General features: G+C 45.1%; 1 protein-coding gene across 1 annotated transcript in view; it reads right to left on the bottom strand.

Annotated features, from left to right (window-relative positions):
* The window catches only part of LOC137418821 (beta-2 adrenergic receptor-like), an 84,939-nt gene extending 62,065 nt beyond the window's left edge, over positions 1–22,874 (bottom strand). Inside the window, exon 1 of the mRNA XM_078780785.1 lies at positions 22,227–22,874. Within this exon, the coding sequence (XP_078636911.1) occupies positions 22,227–22,874 (648 nt within the window). The remainder of the gene's footprint in view (positions 1–22,226) is intronic.
* Between the last annotated feature and the right edge of the window lie 251 nt (positions 22,875–23,125).

Genomic DNA, 23,125 nt, shown 5'->3' with positions numbered 1-23,125 from the left:
TTGCTGCCCGATAAACGGGCTTTTCAGAGTACCTGAGTGTTTTGTTTGAATAAAGCAACTCGGACGAATTCCAGCTTTTTGTCGCGTCCATTCTTCCGATCGACGTGGAAGCCTGAGCTCCTTCATTGGTGACCTACCGACATGGACACGGCAGTCGCCCTTAAACTGCCTACCTTCTGGGAGGCTCACGCGGCTGTTTGGTTCGCACAGGCGGACTCCCTGTTCGCCCTGCGAGGCATCACGGCCGACGACACCCGCTTCCACCAAGTGGTAGCAGCGCTCGGTTCAGCCACCGCAGCCCGCGCCCTGAGCCTCCTCGAGAGCCCGCCAGCCGCTGACAAATACGGCGCGATTAAAAAGCTCCTCCTCGACGCTTTTGCCCTCCCATCGGCGGAACGCGCACGGCGCCTGCTCGACCTGCCCGAGCTCGGCGACACGCGCCCTTCCGAGCGAATGGACTACATGCTTTCGCTGCTCGGCGAGCACTCTCCGGCATTCCTGTTCCGGGAGCTGTTCCTCCGTCAGCTGCCTAGCCCGGTACGCCTCGCCCTGGCAAGCACGACGATCACGGATCCCCGTGCCCTTGCCAGGGAAGCCGACAAGATCTCCGCCGCAGGCCAGCGCATCGCAGCAGCGACCTGGGGCCCACCGCCGTCCGACGTAACACCCATGGTGCCCGAGCACCCGGCACGGTCGACGACCGAACTGCCGACGCAATTGGCGGCCGCTACACCGAGCCGACCACCTCCAGCACGACGACCGGGGCCTCCACCTGACCAAGCGTGGTGTTACTATCATGCCAGGTTCGGACAGAAGGCCCGGACATGCCGACCCCCGTGCACCTTCGGCAGGCCGGGAAACGGCCGGGCCGGCGTTCATTACCAGCCATGAGCGCCGGCCACACGGGCAACTTACTGTTCATCACGGATAAAGCGTCCGGACGGTGCTTCCTGTGCGACACCGGCGCCCAAATGAGCGTCATACCCGCCTCTGACCAGGACAGGCAGTCCGCGGTTTGCGGCCCCTCCTTGGTTGCGGCCAACGGATCGGCCATCCGCATCTTCGGCCCGCGCAACGTCACCCTCTGCTTCGGCGGCCAATGCTTTACTTGGACGTTTGTAACCGCAAACGTGCCCATGGCTCTGCTAGGCGCCGACTTCCTCTGCGCACACGGACTGCTGGTGGACGTCCAACAGCGTCGTTTAATCAACGCCGAAACCTTCAGCTCCCTGGTATGCACATTGAGCAGCTCCACGCCGACCAAGCTGGCATGCGCCCTCCCGGCGGCGAACGAGTTTGCTCGCCTGCTCACGGAGTTCCCGGCCCTCACGCGGCCGACGTTTTCGGCCGTCGCAGTACGGCATGGGATCGAGCACCACATACCAACCACGGGCCTGCCGGTCTACGCCAGAGCCCGCCGCCTCGACCCAGCCAAGCTCGCCGTGGCCAAAGCCGAGTTCGACACTTTAGAACACCTCGGCATCGTGCGGCGCTCCGAAAGCGCGTGGGCTTCGCCACTACACATCGTCCCAAAGCCAGGGGGCGGCTGGTGCCCATGTGGCGACTACCGCCGCCTTAACGACGCTACCACCCCCGACAGGTATCCGATCCCGCACATCCAAGACTTCTCCGCCCGTCTGGCGGGACGGGTCATTTTTCCGAAAATTGATCTCATACGGGGATATCACCAGGTACCTGTCAGGGTGGCCGACGTCCCTAAAACGGCAGTCATCACGCCGTTCGGCTTATTCGAATTCTTACGGATGCCGTTTGGTCTCAAGAACGCGGCTCAGGCGTTCCAGCGCTTGATGGACGGCGTGCTGCGTGACCTGCCGTTCCTTTTCGTTTACCTGGATGACATCCTCGTCGCCAGCACGTCCCGGGCCGAGCACCTCCTCCACCTCCGAACACTGTTCGGGCGCCTCAGCGAGCACGGCCTCGTCAACCCGGCCAAAGGCCACTTCGGCACGACGGCCGTTGATATTTTGGGCCGCCACATCACCAAGAACGGGGCCGTGCCGCTGCCAACCAAGGTCGAGGCCATCACCACGTTCCTGCGTCCCCGCACCATAAAGGCCCTGCAGGAATTCCTGGGAATGGTGAATTTTCATCACCGCTTCGTGCCCCGCGCTTCTCAACTCATGCAGCCCCTCTACGAAGCCCTCCGGGGCAAGCCGGCCAAGCACGACATCGCCTGGTCCGCAGCAATGGACGTGGCCTTCCAAAGCTCAAAGCAGGCCCTCGCCGACGCAACACTGCTCGCTCACCCGGTGCTCAACGCTCCCATCGCCCTCACCACGGATGCCTCCGACTACGCGGTGGGCGCCGTACATGAGCAATGGGTGAACGGGGTTTGGCAGCCACTCGCTTTTTTCAGCCGGCAGCTCCGGCCGAACGAGCTCAAATACAGCACGTTTGACCGTGAGCTCCTCGGTCTACACCTGGCCGTCCGCCATTTCCGCCACCTCCTGGAGGGCCGACCTTTCACGGCGTTCGTCGACCACAAGCCGTTGGTTTATGCAATGGCCAAGGTCACGGAGCCGTGGTCGGCCCGCCAACAGCGCCACCTCTCCACCGTGTCGGAGTTTACCATGGACATCCGGCACGTCACCGGCAAAAACAACGCCGTGGCCGACTGTCTTTCCCGGGCCAGCGCGAACGCGGTCCACCTGGGCGTGGACTTCGCGCTTATGGCGGCGGACCAAACCACCGACACCACGGTGCAAGCCCTCTGGGCGGCGGACACAGGCCTCCGCCTGGCCGACATCCCCTTTGCGGACACTGTCCTGCTCTGCGACGTCTCCCAAGGCCAGCCTCGCCCCATCGTGGCCGTCACCTGGCAACGCCGCATCTTCGCCTCCATCCACGGCCTTTCCCACCCGGGCCGGAAAGCTTCCCAGAAGCTGGTGTCGGCGCGATTCGTCTGGCACGGCCTTCGTCGGGACGTCCGCGATTGGACAGCACCTGCACAGCCTGCCAATGGGCCAAGGTTCACAGACACACCCAGGCCCCGCTGGCACCTTTCACCGTGCCCGAACGACGTTTCGACCACTTCAACGTGGATCTGGTGGGCCCCCTCCCCCCGTCACGGGGGTTCACACACCTGCTCACCATGGTGGACAGGACCACCAGGTGGCCGGTGGCCGTTCCCCTCGTCTCCACCACCACCGCCGACGTGGCGCAGGCTTTCATCGCCACCTGGGTCGTCCGCTTCGGCACACCGGCGGACATCTCGTCAGACCGCGGACCACAGTTAACCTCCAAGTTGTGGGGCGCGGTCGCCCGCAACCTGGGGGTCAAGCTCCACCGTACTACGGCCTACCACCCCCAAGCAAACGGGTTGTGCGAGCGATTCCACCGCTCCATGAAGGCCGCGCTCATGGCCGGCCTTCAAGACGGCGGTTGGGCCGACCGGCTGCCGTGGGTCCTTTTGGGCCTCCGCACGGCCCCCAAGGAGGACCTCCAGGCATCCACCGCCGAGCTTGTCTACGGCCAGGCGCTACGCGTCCCGGACGAATTCGTGCCCGACGCTACCAGTCCCTGGTCCGCAGCTCACCAGCGCTCGGACCTCCAGGAGGCCGCCCGACGGTTTGCCCCCATGCCAACATCCCACCACGGTGACCCCCAGTCCTACGTCCCCCCAGCACTTCGCACAGCGGAGTATGTTTTTGTGCGTCACGACGCACATCGGGGGCCACTCCGGCCGCCGTACGACGGGCCCTTCCGGGTCCTGCGACGGGACGACAAGTCATTCGTCATCGACATTGGCGGCAGGTCGGACCGGATTGCGGTGGACCGCCTCAAGCCGGCGCAGGTGGACGTCGACCAACCACCACGGGTGGCCCTTCCGCCGCGGCGAGGCCGCCCCCCGTCCACGGTGCCCCCCACTCGACCGCCCACCACCACACCGGACCCCCCCCCACGACCCGCTAGGGGTCGCTTCGGCCGGGTCATCAGGACCCCCCTCAAATTGACCCTGCCGGTGCCGGTATATATATGTATGTGTGTATATATACATCCACACACACACACACACACGTACATACACATATATACACACACACACACACATATATATACACTTACACACACATCCCACGTGTATATATCCCACATCCCACATGTATATACATGTGTAAAGTGTCCATGCACATAACTAATAAAATTAAAAACGAAGAAATATCTCGGTAATTTCGTGAAACTCGGTGAAATTCGATGAAATTCGCTTGGTGAATTCACTCAGTTTCTCGCTGAATTTTTTTCTTTTGGCGGTGTATAATCGCTCCGAACGTAATATCTCGCAGCAATTTCCCATCTGTTAATTTATTTATTTTACATATGTGAATTACACGTCCCTGCACACGTGAAATGGAGTTTGTTTATTCATTCTGGATGTTGATTCTGGATTCGTTCATTCTGGACGATGTTGAAAACTGGGGTGAAAAACAAAAAAAAGATCGATGGAATGAATGGAAGTTTAAACAGGATTACCTTTACTTCCGGATAATAATGATGAATAAAATGTGAACGAAGAAATATATGTCGGCATCATTGTTGACGTTTTTGTGACGACTGTCATCAAACGGAAAAGTATTATATCTTTACGGAAAAGAAAAGCGAATTTTAAATATGGAAATGGAGTTTGTTTTTGCACACGTGAAATTAACACTTCCAGAAGGACAACCATCACTGCAACACTCCACCGATCTGGGATTTAGGGCAGAGTGGCCAGACGAAACTTATCCTCAGTGAAAGACACATGAAAGCCCGCTTGGTGTTTGCAAAAAAGCACCCAAAGGACTCTCAGACTGTGAGAAACAAGATTCTGTGGTCTGATGAAACCAAGATTGAACTGTTTGGCTTCCGTCTGGCCTCTCTGCCAAAAAGCCCAGGTCGGTGGAGTGTTGCAGTGATGGTTGTCCTTCTGGAAGTTTTTCCCATCTCCACACAGGATTTCTGGAGCTCAGCCAGAGTGACCATCGGGTTCTTGGTCACTTCTATTGCCAAGGCCCTTCTCCCCCGATTGCTCAGTCTGGCTGGGCGGCCAGCTCTAGGAAGAGTCCTGGTTGTTCCAAACGTCTTCCATTTAAGAATTATGGAGGCCACTTTGCTCTTGGGAACCTTCAATGCAGCAGAGATTTTTTTGTAGGCTTCCCCAGATCTGTGCCTCGACACAATCCTGTCTCTTCGCTCTGCAGGCAGTTCCTTCGACCTCATGGCTTGGTTTTTGCTCTGATATGCATTGTCAGCTGTGAGACCTTATATACAGTAGAAAGGTGTGTACCTTTCCAAATCATGTCCAATCAATATAATTTACCACAGGTGGACTCCAATCAAGGTGTAGAAACATCTCAAAGATGATAAAGAGAAATGGGAGGCACCTGAGCTAAATTTCAAGGGTCATAGCAAAGGGTATGAATACTTCTGTCAATGTGATATTTCAGTTTTTTCTTTTTAATACATTTGCAAAACTTTCTAAAATCCTGTTTTCTCTTTGTCATTATGGGGTATTAAGTGTAGATTGATGAGGGAAAAAAAAGAATTTAAACGATTTCAGCATAAGGCTGCAACATAACAAAATGTGAAAAAGGGAAGGGGTCTGAATACTTTCTGGATGCACTGTATATATTTACATATATTGTTATGTCGGTTGGGTTGGGGCAACAATGGATTTAGGTAGATCTGCCTTTGCAGGTGCTCCGATTTTGCAAAGAAGAAGAACCATCTCGATGTACAGTAAGTCAGGGACCTGTCTGGCCCGGTTTGTCGGATTAAGGACTTCATCCCCATTACAAGGAATGGGGCATGTTAAAGTAGGTTTGGGGTTTATGCTAATTCCCCGGAGTGTCGTTCCCCTCTGTGATCATTCCGGTGTCCCTTATGGCAATACATCACATACATTAGTTAGCCCCATAAGCGCACCACATTAATTAAATCCCCCCTCACAATGACTGACCGGAAGAACAAACAGCAAGCGACCATGCACTTGGGCTGACAACACCGGCAGGGCAGCAAACATCGATCAGGCAGGCTGAGGCCACGCCCACCTCGGGATGGATTAACACCAGGGCGCAAAGTGCTCGGCCAATGGGAAGAACATTCGAGAGCTCGAAAAATGATGCACTGGTTAGACAGAGAGAGGGGTGACGTCAGACGAGGTCTGACAAAATAGAGCATAGACGGACATTTTCTTTCTTCCCTCTTCACCCTTCGCCTCTGCCTCTTCACCGTTGCCTGCCTCTTCCTGCCTTCCCGCGTTGGAGACCGTTCCTTTCTTCTCCTGTTGCCCTTTGCGTGTTCTTGTGCCGGCGGACCTCTCATCTTGGTTTCGGACGAGGGGGCGCCTCCGGTGGACGAGTCCGGGCACAGCCGGAGGGGCGAGCTGCATGCGACCCGTTTGAGTCGCACGGAGGACCGGCGGCACACCAGGAGACGGACTGAGCAGTTCGCGCCAACACCAGAGCCGCATCTGGGAGCCTGACCAACCTGAATACAGACAGAGCTAAGCCCACACAAAGGCAACACACAACGTTTTATTTTATTCTCCTTTCCATTTGTTGTGTCGTCGAAGTCAGTGTGGGAGCGCTCCATAAGAGGGGTTTCGTTATTACCCTCAGTTCTTTGTTCTCGGAGTCCGGCAATAGAGCCGCATTTACTTTTTGTACATCAACTCCGTGTTTGGTTTGATTTATTGATTTTCAGGTTGGAGATGTCTGCGCGCATGAAGGTAAGCCGGCATTCTCCCCCAAACCCCCTGCTTGCGTATGATCCGCAATTGAATTGGATAACGCCTCATTAAGCTCAATTGCCATCCATGGATGCTCTGTCTTAATAGAGTGGTCCACAGGACAATATATATATATATATATATATATATATATATATATATATATGTATATGTATATATATATATATATATATATATATATGTATATATATATATATATGTATATATATATATGTATATACATATATATATACATATATATATATATATATATGATCAAGGCACCTCCTAGCTTTTATGGTGAGCACCAGCCACAAATTATGTCTCACACGGTAAATACCGCATAACCCGCAAGGAACCAACAGCCTGTCTGCCACACAGACCATCGTTCCCACCAGTGCAAACCAAAACCAGGGGGTGCGGTGCGATCGGCGGGGATAATAATCAACGAACATAACAGCGTGACGAGCGCTGTCCCGATCTCCTGTGGACCGAAGTCCTAGACCAAAGCGTCATATATATATATATATATATATATATATATATATATATATATATATATATATATATATATATATATATATATATATATATATATATATGTATATATATATTGTTAGGGTTTTTAGAACCTTCACTTTGTAAATTTTGGTAAATGTTCCCTTATAAATAATCCCCTCTAAATATTCCCATTTTTGGTAAAGGTTAAAGATCGCACACTAGTTAGTCCATGTACAACACGTAGAGCACCATAGGACCTCTCTGTAGTTATCTCATTATTATGTGTTTTAGTTAAGGATCTGTTCCCAATAGTTGAATCTACATTGCATTAATCAAATAAGATAGGCCCCTTCAATTTCCCCAATCATCTCCCGCTCTTCAAAGTGCAGTAGCGGTAGGGAAGCGTTCGCTGACCCTTGTCTTGGTTTGTTTGATGGCCCCAAGCCGCCAATGAACATGCGGTCTCAGGCCGAGGAAAAAGGGGGCGGGACACAAGAACAAGGTGTGGCACGTCAACTCACCATCAGAGGTGGAGCCAGCGAGCCCTCGCCGGCCAACCAGTGCCGAGGTGAGCCGACCGGTAGGCGTGTCATAGGACCCGGCGGCTGGATACAAGAACGCTCTATAAAAGCGGCTGCGAGGGAATGCTTCAGGAGATGACTGAGAGGAGAAATGAGTGCGTCGGCAGATGAGTGAGAGGAGAGATGAGTGCGTCGGCAGATGAGTGCAAAGGTCCGAAGTGCAAGGTACCAGAGGAGAACACGCTGAATCGTAAGGCAGGAGAGTGGGTCCGTTGACGACGACAATACCGCCATGTATTCACATTGTCCGACCGCGTGAAACCATACGTGCAGCTGCCGCCAGGTTTCGCCTCAAGCCCGGAGCGTGGACTGGAGCGGACCTCGACGCTGTGCATCTGCCCGGACCTTCCTGCCCTGCCATCGGCTTGGACCTTCTCCCCCTTCCAGCCATTCCTTCCTGCCTTCCCTATCCGTGTAAGTCTGTTTGTTTGTCCGGGGTTGTAAGTAAGACTGTATAGTTAAGCTTGCCCTGTGTCCTTTTGCTCTGTATATTGCTTTCATTTCCTCTTATTTTGGGTTTTTGGATATAATTAATAAACCCACTCTTTGTTCTTCCCTTACTCTGGTTTCCTCTCATTCGATCGCCTCTGTCTTTTCTTCCAATTGAGTACCTGTGGCACGATTCGGCCAACCACTATAATCGGGTTTAGTCTCTTGTTAACGGCCCGAGTCGCAGCTCGCTTCGCTCGGCGCATCCAATCACGCTGCGGCCCGGGTGGGAGTATCTCCTCGCTTACGGCCGGTGGTGGTAATTAGGTAGTAAGACGGATTGGGCTTACAACCCTACTCACCACCGACCGGAAGTGACATCATACTTCCAGAACCGGCGGACGGCCAGCTTAACAGGACAAGGGGATTAACCCCCCCTTGCTAACGGGAGTGCCGTCCCCCGGATCCATAACAATTGGTGTCGAGGAGTTGGGATTTGGACCCAAACCAAATTTTAACCCATCTTAAAAGTTTGGTCAAAAATTTACGAGCGGCCGAAATTTTATTAAAACATCTCGATTTTAAAATCGTGCCATGGATGATCAAGGTGATCGGGTGCCGGTAGGGGAGAATGAGGAGGTAGAGGCGACCCAGGACCCCAGGGAGGCAGTGGGAATAATGGAAGAGGAGAGCAATGAGGATGCGGTTGTGGGGGTTTGAGGCGCACAAGATGGCGGCGCCTCGCACGAGGTCGCAGGGGCAGAAAATGGCGGTGCCTCGCACATGGCGATGAGGGCCACGCCCGCTGCGCAAATGGGGGTGGTAGATATGCAATCGTATATGGACATCTTTATGGTACAAATGAGGGCTTGTATGATAGAGTCAGAGCATAGGATGAATGCTCAGAGTAAACAAATGGGGGAGCAATTGGGAAGTCAATTTGGGGGATTAGAGCACCAAATTGGGGAGTTGAGACATGATATGGAAGACCAAATGGGTGGATTAGGAAGCAAATTAGGGGGGGCTAGGAAGCAAATTGGAGGGCATAAATGGCCAAGCCAAAGAAATTAACAAGGGGTTGGTGAGGGGGCAAGCCCAGTATGAAGCAAGGAAGTATGAGAGGGAGGTTAACCGCGGGTTGAGCGAGGGGGTCGCATTTGTGCACGACGAGGTAACGTGAGACGGGGTGTGAAAAACCCCGACGCCCGCCGGATTGGACAGGGCAAATTCAGGTGCAGCGGCGGAAAAAGAATTAATTCAGAATTAAATGGTTATAGTTGGAATTGAAATTGAAAAGACGACAGAGGTAGCCCAGGAATTGGAGGGAGGAATGGAAGACATGCAAAGTCTCAGCTCACACCTTGATGCTGTGCTTAACCCAAATGAAAGTTTGCAGGTGTTGGAGCGAAGAGGAAGAAGCGCCCAGGTGAGTCGGCCTGTATATTGTGCGGGGAGATTTTGCAGGAGGATGTCTGGCGCAAAAAGAATTTTCGCGCGCTTGGGGTCGCGACGGCACCCGGGCGCTAGTGAAAGGTCCGTGGTGAGATGTAAGAGGGTGAATGAATGCACGACAGAGTGTAATCGTGGAAGCGATTGTGAAGATTGTGAAACAGAGTGTACGGAGTGTGACACGGAGAGTGAGTTGGCGGTGGTGCGGGAAAGCACACCAGAGCGCGAGAGTGGGTATGTGCTGGAATGCACACCTGTGGTGAGTGGTACGGAGTACGTACTGGGAGAGTGTGCGCAAGAAGGTGCGCGAGAGGAGTGGTGTGTAACAGTGAGTGCGGTGGTGGAATGGACGGAGTGTATGGAATGCATGAGAGGCGCTGAGACGCCGGGTTTTGTGAGTGTAAAAGGGGTCGCGTATGCATGTGAGCATGCGAGTGAAACATCGACGTTGACAGGGGCAGCGGTTAGGCCGACGTATAGCCGACGCGAGCTCCCGGTCCGTGCCGTGCGGTGTGGGCTGCGGGAGCCGGCGGGGATCGGTGTCGCGTCACTCCTATTCGGAGCGTCGTGCACGATTCGGGCCGGGCCCCGCCCCGCACGGTCGAGTCCGCGCTTTGCCGGGCAAGGTGACCGGCCTGGTTCGAGGGGAGGTAGGAGGGGTCGGAATGGCGCCCCCTTGTGGTGGCGGCGCTCCACCCGGGCAAGGCTGGCCCATCGCGCATGGGAGCGAACAGCCCTGCTTAGGGATGGTGCTTTGAACCTTGGCCCGACGAAACCTCCTCCGCTGAATCGAATGCCGGACGGACCCAACCTGTAGTAGACCAAACCACCCATATGCATTGCGCGGCTTTGCGAAGCCGAGCTTTGAAAATGCATGGACACACCGAGAGGCTCAAGTTTAGCGGACTGTGGTGATGATAGTGTAATTGTTTGGAATTGGTAGGGAATTGGCTCGAAATTACGAGTGATTCGAAATTGGGAATAGTGATGGTTGAAAATTGATACCCAGTGTAGAGGGATGGTAAATTTACCATCCCTCACACAGGGCACATGAGCATTAGTTTATGGGGTGGCTGTGCAAACTAGCCCGGGAGGGTTCGGATAAAATGATAGGGATCTAGAAAGATGACCATAGGTAACATGAGAGTTAAGTAGCGACATGTACCTGTAGTAGGGGACATAGCAGATTAGTTGGATTATAACGACGTGGGAGCGCTTAGTATAAGGGAAGACTGGGGAGCGTGAGTTTCAGAAGGGAGTAGTTAGATCAGATGATGCAGCGTGTGTGAAGAAAGAGTATTGGGCAGAGTATTGTGAGTGTGTGTGATTGTGTGTTGTATTGAATGAATGAGCCTCTGAGGAAAGGAGGGTGCAAGTGCCAACAGGTGTGTGTGAGCACCAGGTGAGTGTGCAAATACAGGTGAGAATGGTTGTGGGGAATAAATGGTCTGGAATGAATGGAGAATAGAATGGATGGTGTGGAGTGAGAGTGTGGAAAATGTGGAGTGGGAGTGCATGGTGCGAAGGTGTGAATGGGGGAAAGGTGGACCCCCTTCACGAGTACCCGGGGAGGGTAGTTTAAGAGTAGGTAGAGGGTATAGGTAAATTATGGTGGATATTGATGTCTGTGGTGCATGTGTAGAATGGCGTTTGGATGGGTGCAGTAGTAGAGTAAATTGGCTGGGCGTGTGGCCTGTTAGTGTGTATGGTTGAATGGGCACTCCGCCACTGCTAGTCTGTCAGCCAGGTGAGGCCGCAGGTAGGCTCTGGGAGCCAGTAGTGTTCAGTGGGGCCCGAGGATCCAGGGACGGACCCGGGTAGCCCAGTGCCAGAGAGGGCACCGAGGGGGTAAGTGCCAGAGAGGGCCTTCCCCAAGATAGGTTAGGATAAGGAGCAGGTAAGCTCGGAGGCAACTGCAGTGGTGGAGGTGTGCAGGTGAGCAGGCCTGCTGGGAGAGCCACACGACTCAGCCCCAAAATTGTGCGAGAGCACCGGGAGTTGAATCGGGGGAGTGAGACCCCATATTGATGAGCACCACAGTTTGGGCAATGGGAATTGGGTTTTAGAACCGCATAGAGTAAGATAGCCAATGGATTGGCAGGGAAAGACCCCGGGTAGTGTAAAATGTGTTAATGTCATTTAGTAAGTAGTTAGGATTGGAATCTCCTCGCACCATCTACATCCACTCACCTGAGGTGACAGAACTCCACACCGTGCCATGGTTTGTTGTTTTTATTTTTGTGCAAATGTTTTGGATTTGATGAGACACATCACAACGTGGGTGTGACATTGTGCTTAATGTTCCATCTCTTCCTCCTTAAGAGGGATTGATGAGGAATTTGGGTGATGGCAAATTTGATTAGAGGGATTGTGACGAATTTGGTATTAGGAGATATGGGGAAGACGTGACGCTAGAGACGAATTGTAAATTGTTGTAAATATGGGTAAGGGCAAGGGTGGAGTAGGTGACAGGGGGGGGGGGGGGGTGACGTACGGTAGGGACGAACTTTCTCACTTCGCTCTCCGTGCGCACCTCGTTCTTCATTGCCCTGTTTGATGTGTACCCTTGCGCCCTTGCCCTCGCTAACGCTGCCATCTCTGTCTTCCTTCCCCGACCCATGGATCGTGCTCTCTGGGCACTGAGGGGGAGCGTGCGGGAGGCCGCGCCTGTGTGCCCGGATCCCCGCAACCAGCTGCTTGCATCGATGCACCACTTTATGGACCGCCGTTTTGCGGCCAAGCACCACAATATCGACCACAGTACTGTGGCCAAGCACCACTTATGGACCACAAGTTTTGTGGCATGGCCCCTCTACTGGGACCGGCCATGTTGGCCAGAGGAAGATCTTGCTTGCGGACCTCGGTGAGGTGGCACCAAGCCATACAGGTGAACCACCCATAGTCGGCCCCTGTTGGCCATAAATAAAAAGATGGACGCGTTGTGTGCCTTTTTATCATTGCAAATAGGCAGCAAGCCACAAAGAACAACATGAAGAAAGACAACATCAGGAAGAACTACGGACCAGCAGAGCAGAACGAGAAGAAGACCACCAACAGTTGTGTTTTATTATTATTGTGTAATATCGCACTGAATGGTGCGTGACTGTGCTTTGGTGTTATGGTGCTCTTTATTGGTGCTGGTGCGTCGATGCAGTGCATGCTGTCTCCTCCCTCCCACAGGAATTTTCTTTTTTTTCGTTTCCTAAAAAGAAAAATAACAGGTCCTGTGTTGCAGTGTAAATACAATTAACGTCACTTCTAAATAATGCTCCCCACCGTAAATGTGTAGTTTGAAAACCATTCCGTAATTCGGTTAACTGTGGGCGTGAATCTGTCAGGCAGGGTGCAACGCAAATAGCGGGACATATTTATTTGTGTTTTAAAACTGTCGCACTCAGGGTCAGGTTAATTGTAGAGGGAAATTACACCTGCGTGTCACATTAAGTAAAGTTTTATAGCCCGGGACGTGCCTGGAGGAAGAAGGGTGCCGTGTTGCGGATTTGAGAATCCTGCACTTTGGTAATTGTTTGTAAATATCACCCTCTGTAAATAATGTAATAATTCCTTGTGAATACCTCCATTAATTGTAAAGATCAAAGGTCGTCCCCTTAGTTAGTCCATCGCACACACATAGAAAATCATAGGACCTTCTAAATAGTTATCTCTTTATTCTATGTCAGTATAAGGCTCTGTTTTTCTACTAGTTCATTTGCGTTGCATCAAATGAAATAAGATAGATCCCCTCTTCAAATTCCCCAAAGCCTCCATTTCCAACTGCATTGTTGCCAACTGCATTTGCCTCCATTACGGCATGGTCAGCTCGAAGAAGAAGGGCGTGGCCCACCCCTCGTCATCATGGGCGGAGCCAGGAAGAGCTCGTGCCCACCAATCGGCACTGCGGAGAGCGACCCGGTAGGCGTGCCCTCTTAACCCGCGGCTTGATCTCGGGAAAAGCAATAAAAGAGTGGCGGAGGGACTGCTTAGAGAGATGAGTGAGGGAGGACGCACTGAGAAGTTCTGTGAAGGGAGGCGCATTTTTCATTTGTGGCATCTTGTGGCATTTTTCCGATTCCGGAACCATCAAGGAGGTGCGGCGAGAAGGAGAGACCTGTTTCAAACAAACTCCTGCCGCGCGCAGCTTGGACACGCTGCCGTGAACAACGCCGCCGTGTGAACCAGATTACGGAGGGTCGGCGGCCGCTCACCTCCAGCCTTGCCGTTGGCACGGACTGGAACCGCATCCTTCCAGCCCTGTGGTCCCACCTTCTCATCCTTTCAGCCATCCACCCCTGCAATACTATCCATTCGTGTATGTGAGTTTGTCTTGTTTGTTCTGTCCTGGGTATAAGTTAAGCTTGTTTTAAGAATTGCTCTGTGTCCTTCTGCTCCTTCCATTTCCCTGTATATTACTTTTATTTCTTCTCTTCTCCTTGATTTTGGTTTGCGTAAATAATTAATAAATATCTGTTCTTCCTACCTTTGTCTTCTTCTTCATGCTCATCCGATCGTTTTAGAGATTTCCCCATTGAGTTCCTGTGGTGCGATTTCGGCCAACGTTTATAATCGGGTTAGTCTTTGTTAAATGGCTCGAACTCCGGGTTGCTAAAAACCGCTCGGCAACTAGTCTATCTAAAACCGTGGTTCGAGCGGGAGTCTCTTCCCTGCTTCACGGTCAGGAGTGGCACTCAGGTCCTTGGGACTTTTCATTGACCAATTACCCTGGCTGCTCCCGACCGGAAGGAGGGTTGGGACTTCCAGGACTCACGTCGGTCAGTATCAGACAAGGGGCTAACCCCCCTTGGTAAGGGGAAAAGGCCGACGACTGAGATCCGTAACAATATATATGTACACTGTCGTGGCCAAAACTATTGGCACCCTTGCACCTTTTTCAAATGCACCATATCTTCCATCAAATTGTTGAAATTAAAAAAGCTTTTGGTATCCACATATGTATTTCTTTGATTTGCAGTGGAACAAAACAAGAAAAACTTAAAAGATTACTAAATCTGAGTAAACGACATCGCATAATTATATTTGCCTATATGTTGATTTGAAATATTCTGAAGAACTTCATAATAAACTTAAGGATCTACCTTATGCGTCTGATAAAGAGTGTCCAAGAAAAGAATGGTTAAGTGATTATCAACAATCATTTAATACCACACGTAAATCAACAGAGAAATTATTTACGACATTATATGACAAAGGGAATTATGTTTTACACCAAAGCAACTTGACGCAATGTTTATCAGCGGGGCTGATAATAAAGAAGATTCATAGAGTTTTACAGTTTAGTCAAAGTCATTGGTTGAAGGAGTATATTGATTTTAATACAAAAAGGAAAACTAGAGCAAAAACGGATTTTGGGAAAGTCTTTTATAAATTAATGAATAATGCTGTATTTGGAAAGACGATGGAAAATCTTAGAAATAGACAAAACATAAGACTTGCTACATCTTGGAAACAAGCATTAAAATTAATTAATATACCAGGTTTTCAAAGAGCAGAGGTGTTTTCAGAGTACTTTTGTGCTCTCCATTTGTTTAAAGAAAGTATTGAAATAGATAAACCTATTTATATTGGAACATCAATTCTTGACTTGTCAAAGTCATTAATGTATGATTACTTTTACAATAACTTAAGGAAGAAATATCAAAATGATGTTAATCTACTTTTTATGCATACAGATAGATTTATTTTGAAAATTAATGCAGAAGATGTTTATTCAGATGTGATTGATGATATTGATATTTATGACACAAGTAATTACAACCCGGGTGATAAGTTGTTTTCTTCAAAGAATAAAAAGGTTATTGGAAAGTTTAAGGATGAATTGAGGGGTAAGGTAATGAGTGAATTTATAGGATTGAGATCTAAAGCTTATGCCTATAAGTATATTGATAATAATATTGAAAGAAGTGATAAGAAGTTAAAGGGAATAAAGAAAAATGTTATTAAATAAACAATAAACTTTGGAAATTATTATAATTGTTTGACTTTAAAGAGAGAAGAGTTTCGAAAAACGAATATGATAAGAAGTTATAAACATCAATTATATTCAGAAGAGGTGAGCAAGAAAGCTCTTGGGGCTTTTAATGATAAGAGGTTTATTTTAGGAAATGGAATTGATAGTGTCCCTTATGGATTTGTGTTAAGATAAATAAAAACTAAACTAATAAATAAAATGAGTTATTGTCTCAAGTGTAAAATGAAAACTGAATCGAAAAATATCTCATGTTAAAAATAAAAATAATCGAGTTCATGCAAAAGGGGTATGTTTAGTCTTTTGCTCTAAAAAGTGCCAATTTATTTCTAAGAATAAAAGTGGGGGAGATATCCAAAAGTTTCTGTCAGCAAGTAAATTTACAACAACTGGAATTACAGGGGAATTACACCTTCCTGGATATTTTTTTTGTGGTCCAGGGACAAACTTGGACAAAAGTTTAGGTGAGGCTGACAATCCTAAACCTTGGTCTCAACCTCTAAATAAGGTTGATGAAGTGTGTATGAAGCATGATATTGCTTATGGGAATACCACTACGTTGAATGAAAAACACAAAGCCGACAGAGAAATGTTGTATGATTTGTCTTTGATACAAAATCCAACGTTGAGAGAGAAAGTTGATAGGTTTATTGTGAAAAAAATTGATAAGTGCTAAATTGAAACTTGGTCTTGGTTATCCAGGTGTTTCTCCATAGACAGAGCCCTCAAAAACGATTAAGCTCCAATGATGTCATCAAGACTGAGGAGCTTTTGGCTGATGAATTGCATAAACCGAAAATCACAAAGTTTCAAAGAAGGAAGGTTTATTCCAAAGGTGTGTTCATTACATCTGGTCCGCTTATTTAATTGAACTATATAATGATGAGGGATACAATTATGCTTTAACCGTTATTGATTTGAGGAGTAGATTTGCATGGGTTGTTCCCCTGAAAAACAAAAGGGGAATACTCTTATGTTAGCTTTCAGTGGAATATTTAGTAAAAGCAAAAGAAAACCAAAGAAGTTATAGTTTGATGAGGGAATACATTTTTATAACAAAACTAGCAGAAGTACCCGGCGTTGCCTGGCGGGGGGGGCGGAGGGGAGGAGGGGGCAGGGGAGAGGGAGATAAGGAAGGAAGGGGGAGAGGGAGGTGGAGGGGAAAGGAGGGGAAGGGGAAGGGAGGGTAGGGTGGAGGCGAGGGGAGGGGAGGGGGGAAGTGGAGGGGGAGGGGGATGGGAGAGGAGGTGTATGAGGGATTTTTTTTTTAACTCCAAAAAAACGAACTTTTTTTTTTTTTTTTTTTTGCTTGCCGAGAACACTCCCAGGCACTCACTGGTGAACCTCTGAAAGTTTGATGAAGATCCGTTCAGCCATCTCTGAATAAAACGTGGACACAGACAACTCGCGTTTATATATGTATAAATCGGGATTTAAATTTAATTCAAAAATTGATCCAGACGTCTATTCTCTTTCAAACATTCAAACCGACAGAGGTAGTTATTTATCACAGCATCGGTAGAATTTTCACCCTTTTACTCAACTCCATTTCGCTGTTATTTGGTGGAGCAAAAAGTCAACTGAGGTTTATAGATATTTGGATATTTATGAAATTTCTTAAAGATAATGGCATTACATTATACAGCACTTTTAATGAAGGAAAAGCGGTTGTTATTGAGCGTTTTAATTGCACTTTGACAGAGAGATTATATAAAAAATTTACACAAGTCGGTTCTCAACAATGGGTAGCTTTAATTCTGGGTATTGTAGATAATTACAATAATACAGTTCATCAACAAAATCAATACCATCGGAAACAGTTACAAAATTAGAATATTAAAAGCAAATTTATTTGAGAAAGGCCAAGTTCAAAGTTGGTGATATTGTAAGAATATATAGATAGAAAAGTCATTTTGAGAAAGGACAAAGAGATGGACTAATGAACTTTTTAAAATCGTTGATGTCATGGATACAGTTCCTTGGACTTATAAATTAAATGATATGAATGGGGAAGAAATCTTGGGTTTATTTTATTCACAGGAATTACAAAAGACACAAATAAGCAGATAATGCTCATGAAAGAAATGGGTTGGCACTTCACAATCCTCGACTACACGATGCGTGTGGATTTATTATATATATATATATTTTTATATAGAGTATAAATTATTAATAAATGAATATGCAACCATTTTTTCTAGAATGTCGTTTTAAAACAAATGGCCAATGGAAGAAGAATTTTTTTCAAAGATTTGGCATTTGGGAAACGGGGGTTAATATTAAATTGTAAAGAAAAATAAATGACATTAACACCAAATGGGGAATTCGTCATTCCTAAAAAAAATCAATGGAAGGTAAATTATCATTTGTTATTCTGGGGGGAAACAATATTTTCTACTAGAACAGGAAATTAAGGCCGATAAGAAAAATATTACCAGAAAAGATAAAATTAAAATGTTTTTTTTATTCGTAGTTTGAATATTCAAACAATGCAAAATTTAGAAGTAATATACAATATATTACTCATTATACTTCTCCTTAACATCATTGTTCTGTCAATAGCCAAAATAGGTTTAACTAATTTTCAGATATAAATGGTTAAAGAATATTTAGATCTATGATTATCCACACGTGTCGTGAGCGAGGAGGACCTGGGAAAATTGAAAAAATAAAAAATAATTATTTAAATACAAACAAAAATAAATGAAATGTGTAGTGATATTATTAGCATCAATAATAAAATTATAAAAAACTTTAAACAGAGTTAAACAATGATACATTTAATACCAAACTAAAAACTGTTAAAAATCTAATTATTAGGTATAATAAAACTAATAAAAATATTCAGCAAAATATTAGGCAAGCTAAAATATTGTTACATGATATCAAATGTGAGAAATTATTATACATTATGGATACCGGGTTTCTTATTCAAGAATATAAGAAAATTTTACATCAACCCATATCAGCAAATGATAAGCCTATTCTGGAAAAAAAGAAAATAATTATAAATAAATTTTTACTCATCAGCAAATAAATTGTGCGTGTAAAATCATGGAATATTTATATCCCATATAATGACATGCAGTTTAATATCAGTTGTACAAATTGTAACAACACGGATATAAATAATTTTGAAATAAACGATACGACCATTAAAATATGTTTCATGTGTAACACTCAACAAACGAGTATAGATACAAGTATGACTTACAAAGATTATCCACCAGATAAGGTTTATCAAGCATTAAATGAGAAATTGAACGCATATAAGACTTTTTATAAATGATAAAGAAGATGATATAAAATACTCAAAGATTACCAAAGCACATAATTATCATAATGTTTTAAAAAGAATTAAAATATACAAAATATTATGATAGTGTTATTTTAATATATATAACGTTAATGAAAAATAAATTAGATAATATTTCTCATTCAGAGTATGATTTGGTTAAAGATTTTAAACAATTATTAAAATTATACGATGAAAAACATGATAAAAATGAAGTTGAAGAATTAGGAAAAATTTTAGGAATATACAATATTTATTATTTCAGTTATTACATAAGCATGATCATACAAAATGTAACATTGAAGATTTTACAATTTTTAAAACGGTTGAAAGAAAACAATTTCCCGATAAAATATGTAAGGGTTTATTTAATACATTGAGTTGGCAATTTACACCTGCATTTTAAGAGGGGATAATGAGAAATGGGAGAAAAGTAAGTTAATTAAACGGATAACAATCACTGAGATGGAGAAAAAATTGTGGAAATTATATAATTGGAAATGATATAATTGAAAATTATATAATTGAAAAATGAACCATGTTGAACCATAGTGGATAAATTATCGTTTGAAAAGCAATATTTTATATTATTTCATCTATATTATTCATCTATAGTTGGTATAATGTAAATTTTTACAAAACCGATATTACTATTACAATGTAATAATATAGGTTTGGATTGATTGTTTTCATCTAATTCAGTATGTACAGCAATAGGCTTATTAGATATAGAGCCAATTTTTCCGATACGAGTAAATTGTTCGGATTTGAAATAATGATGATAAGTTAATCTAGCGTGATCCACAGGTGGATCTCCTATTTCCTTACACATTTCATCACAAGTTTCATCACACTTTGTTTTATCACTCGTTTTATCTGTTGTATTTGTTTTATCATAGTCGTTATCATCTTCGTCGTTATCATCTTCATCGTTATCATCATCGTCTGTTTTATAATAAACAACTTTCTTTGAAATATGTATTATTTCGAATATAAAATAAAGAATATTTTTTGTGCGTTTTATTTCAATGATAGGGTCCTTAAACGAACAAAATGAATGAATGAATGATCGTTTTAAGGCCATTTTCCCCGCTAGAGCAGGGGTTAGCCTTGCGGGCCCCATGACAATCATGGTTCCCTGTTTGAGGCAATGTTTTTATGGCCGGATGCCCTTCCTGACGCCAACCCTTGGTCGCCTCTTACGATGCGCAGAGATCCGGTGTACCTATTCTAAGCCGGGGTACACACCAGGATCATTCATCCCAGCAAGCTGGTACTCAATTTGCCGACCTCGGAAGGATGACAGGCTGAGTCAACCCCCCTGGCGTTAATTCAGTGATCAATCGGGATTCAGAACCCAGGATCCTAGGATCCCAAGCCGCACCCTAACCGCCAAGCCAACACCAGGCTTAAACGAACGACAAAGCACATTCAAATTATAATTGAAATAAGACCTGGAATCTTGAATAGGGGTCGGTATGATATTTTGAATAGATTCGGTATCAATTTTTAACCATGTATTGGAATTATCCACCAAAGAAGTTATTTCTTTAATGAATTCAAAGGAGGTTTCCATTTTAAAAACAATCTCGGTCTTGTTCTTTGTGAATTTAAAAAAGCGATTAATATGTGAGCCTAATCCTATATGAATTGCTTCTGAATGATTTATACTTGTATGTTTCAAAATATTCAGCATCTAATTCCATTTTAATTAACGTATTTTGCGTGGTATATTTTTCAAGGTATAAACCCTTATCATTAATGGTAAAACAAACTGTAGTCATATTATGATATCGTACTTCAAACAGCGCTTTAAATTTATTTGAATGTTTTGATCGTGCATAAAAAACCATTATTTTGTTATTATCAAATTTTCTTTAAATTAAAAATTAGATAAAATAAATATAAAATATAAAAATGTATAAAATGTGAAATTGAATGTGTAATGTAAATACATGAAATTGATTTTAGTATAAAGAATAATTTTATTATGGAAATAGAAATGAATACAACATATTGTGATGTTTGGCTGGAGGAGATAGAGGAAGAAGAGTGGGAGGAATGAGAGAAAAAGGAGAAGGAGAAAAGAGAGAAAAAGGAGAAGGAGGAAAGGGAGAAAAGGCAAGTGGAGAAAGAAGCGATTCGTAAAAGAATACTGAAATTCTGGGAAAGAACTTGGGATCAACGCACTGAGGAGGAAAATAAAGAATATGCCGAGCTATGGCGAAGATATGACAAGCAGCTCGATATCGTGTATACAGAATTTGAGTTTAATAAAAAAATAATATAATTAAATAAAAACAATTTGGAAATCAAATAATAAACTAAATTATATAATTCACAAATTATATATTTCTCAAAATAATTGGAAATTAAATAACAAATAAAAAATTAGATAAAAATATTGAAAATTGCAAATTAAATAAAAAAGAAAAATGTAAAAAATAATAATTCGAAAATAGAATTTTTTTGGGAAAATTTGGAAAATTGGGAAATTGAAAAATGAACCATGTTGGACCATTGTGGACCATATTGAACCATGTGAACCATGTTGAACAAATTTGAACCATATTGAACAATCTGATGTGGCTATAAAGGATATTTTTGATGAACTGATTCATCAATTAATCAATTAATTATTTATTGATTCATAAATTAATTTTTTAATTTTTTAATCATGACTTATTTAATTACATTTTTAAAAGTTACATCTTCGGATGAAGCACAAGTGGTTTAGTTATGCTATTAGCCAATTGATTGAGAAAATATTTTATCACAATCTTTTATTGATTTGAATTTTGCAATCAATCAATCAATTATTGCACACCTCTCCGTCCCAATACAGTCTCTATGAGCTGCATGGCGGTATTGCCGGGTGCCAGGGGCGCTCCGGCAATGCCGCGCTGGAGGATATTTAATCATTTGGCATGGGGGCGGTGTACTTTGAATATATCTGTACTTGTTATTTTCTGAGTTAAAAGGATATATTAAGTTCTGAATCAAAAAGAAAGGTTCTGTAATATTAACAGTGAAATAAAGAATTGTGGAGATCAAATACTTTTGTCAATTTCAACTTATTATTTGAAAAAAGTGCAAAGGTGCCAATATTTTTGGCCACGACTGCATACATACATATACATATGCACATACAAGACAAGAATAGCTGTTCGTTTGCGGTTATACTTTCTGAAGGCAATGTATATGCTGAATATAAATTTAACATTGTTTGTGAAGATTTGGAAAATAAAGTCGCATTCTTACCTGCCGATTGGCTTCCTTGAGCACTTTCGAATATACTAAGATCATCAATACCGCTGGCAGGTGGAAGGAGAGTATGTTTGAGATGATGACGTACTCTATGGTGGGGAGAAAATTGCAGCAAGTTGGGTTTTCATAGCACGACAATGCTTCAGGTTGTTTTGAGCGGTACCAGTTGAATTGGATTGGAAAGAAGGACAAGGTGAGGGATACGATCCACACAGCAAGGACAGCATAAGATGCTCTTCGCAGTGTAACGAGGGATGGATATCGCAGCGGCATCGTGATGGCAATGTAACGGTCGACGGCGATCACACACAGACTGTTGATGCTCGCAGTTACACTTGTGACATCGATTATGTATCTAAAGTTGCAAGCCTGACGTCCGAAGGGCCATGCGCTTCCTTCAATAATTTGCATCGCAGTTAAAGGCATCTCCACCGTCCCGATGAGCAGGTCTGCGCAGGCGAGCGAGGAAATGAAAACACTCAACACCCCGTTCATGAGATGTTGGTAACGCTGTATAGAGAGGAGAACCAGAACATTTCCTCCAACGGTGATGATGGTGATGAAGGAGAATGTGATAAACAAGATGATGTACGAAGCATTTGATAAACCAGAAGTATCAGTTGAGTGGTTTCCCATTGTCATTGCTTCAACATTTGCTTTTCTGTAATCAATTCGTATCATTTCTGGTCTTCCCAATTCACCAAAAACTTGTAATCTTTGTTACCTTCGACAAAATGAAAATGAGTATCACATTGACTACTTTTACTGGAATAACAATCATTTTTCAGCTATATATTTCTTATATGTCATAATTAGTATGGTGGGAGTGAATTATATTTTTTCATCTTGCACCAATTGACAACCCCAAGTGTGTGTTTTTTCCCCTTGAGATG

The sequence above is a fragment of the Myxine glutinosa genome, chromosome 1 (assembly GCF_964187855.1).
Source record: "Myxine glutinosa chromosome 1, kmMyxGlut1.1, whole genome shotgun sequence".
Classification (NCBI taxonomy): Eukaryota; Metazoa; Chordata; class Myxini; order Myxiniformes; family Myxinidae; genus Myxine; species Myxine glutinosa.
The sequence above is the reverse complement of the archived record's forward strand: the minus strand, read 5'-3'. Positions and strand labels throughout refer to the sequence as shown.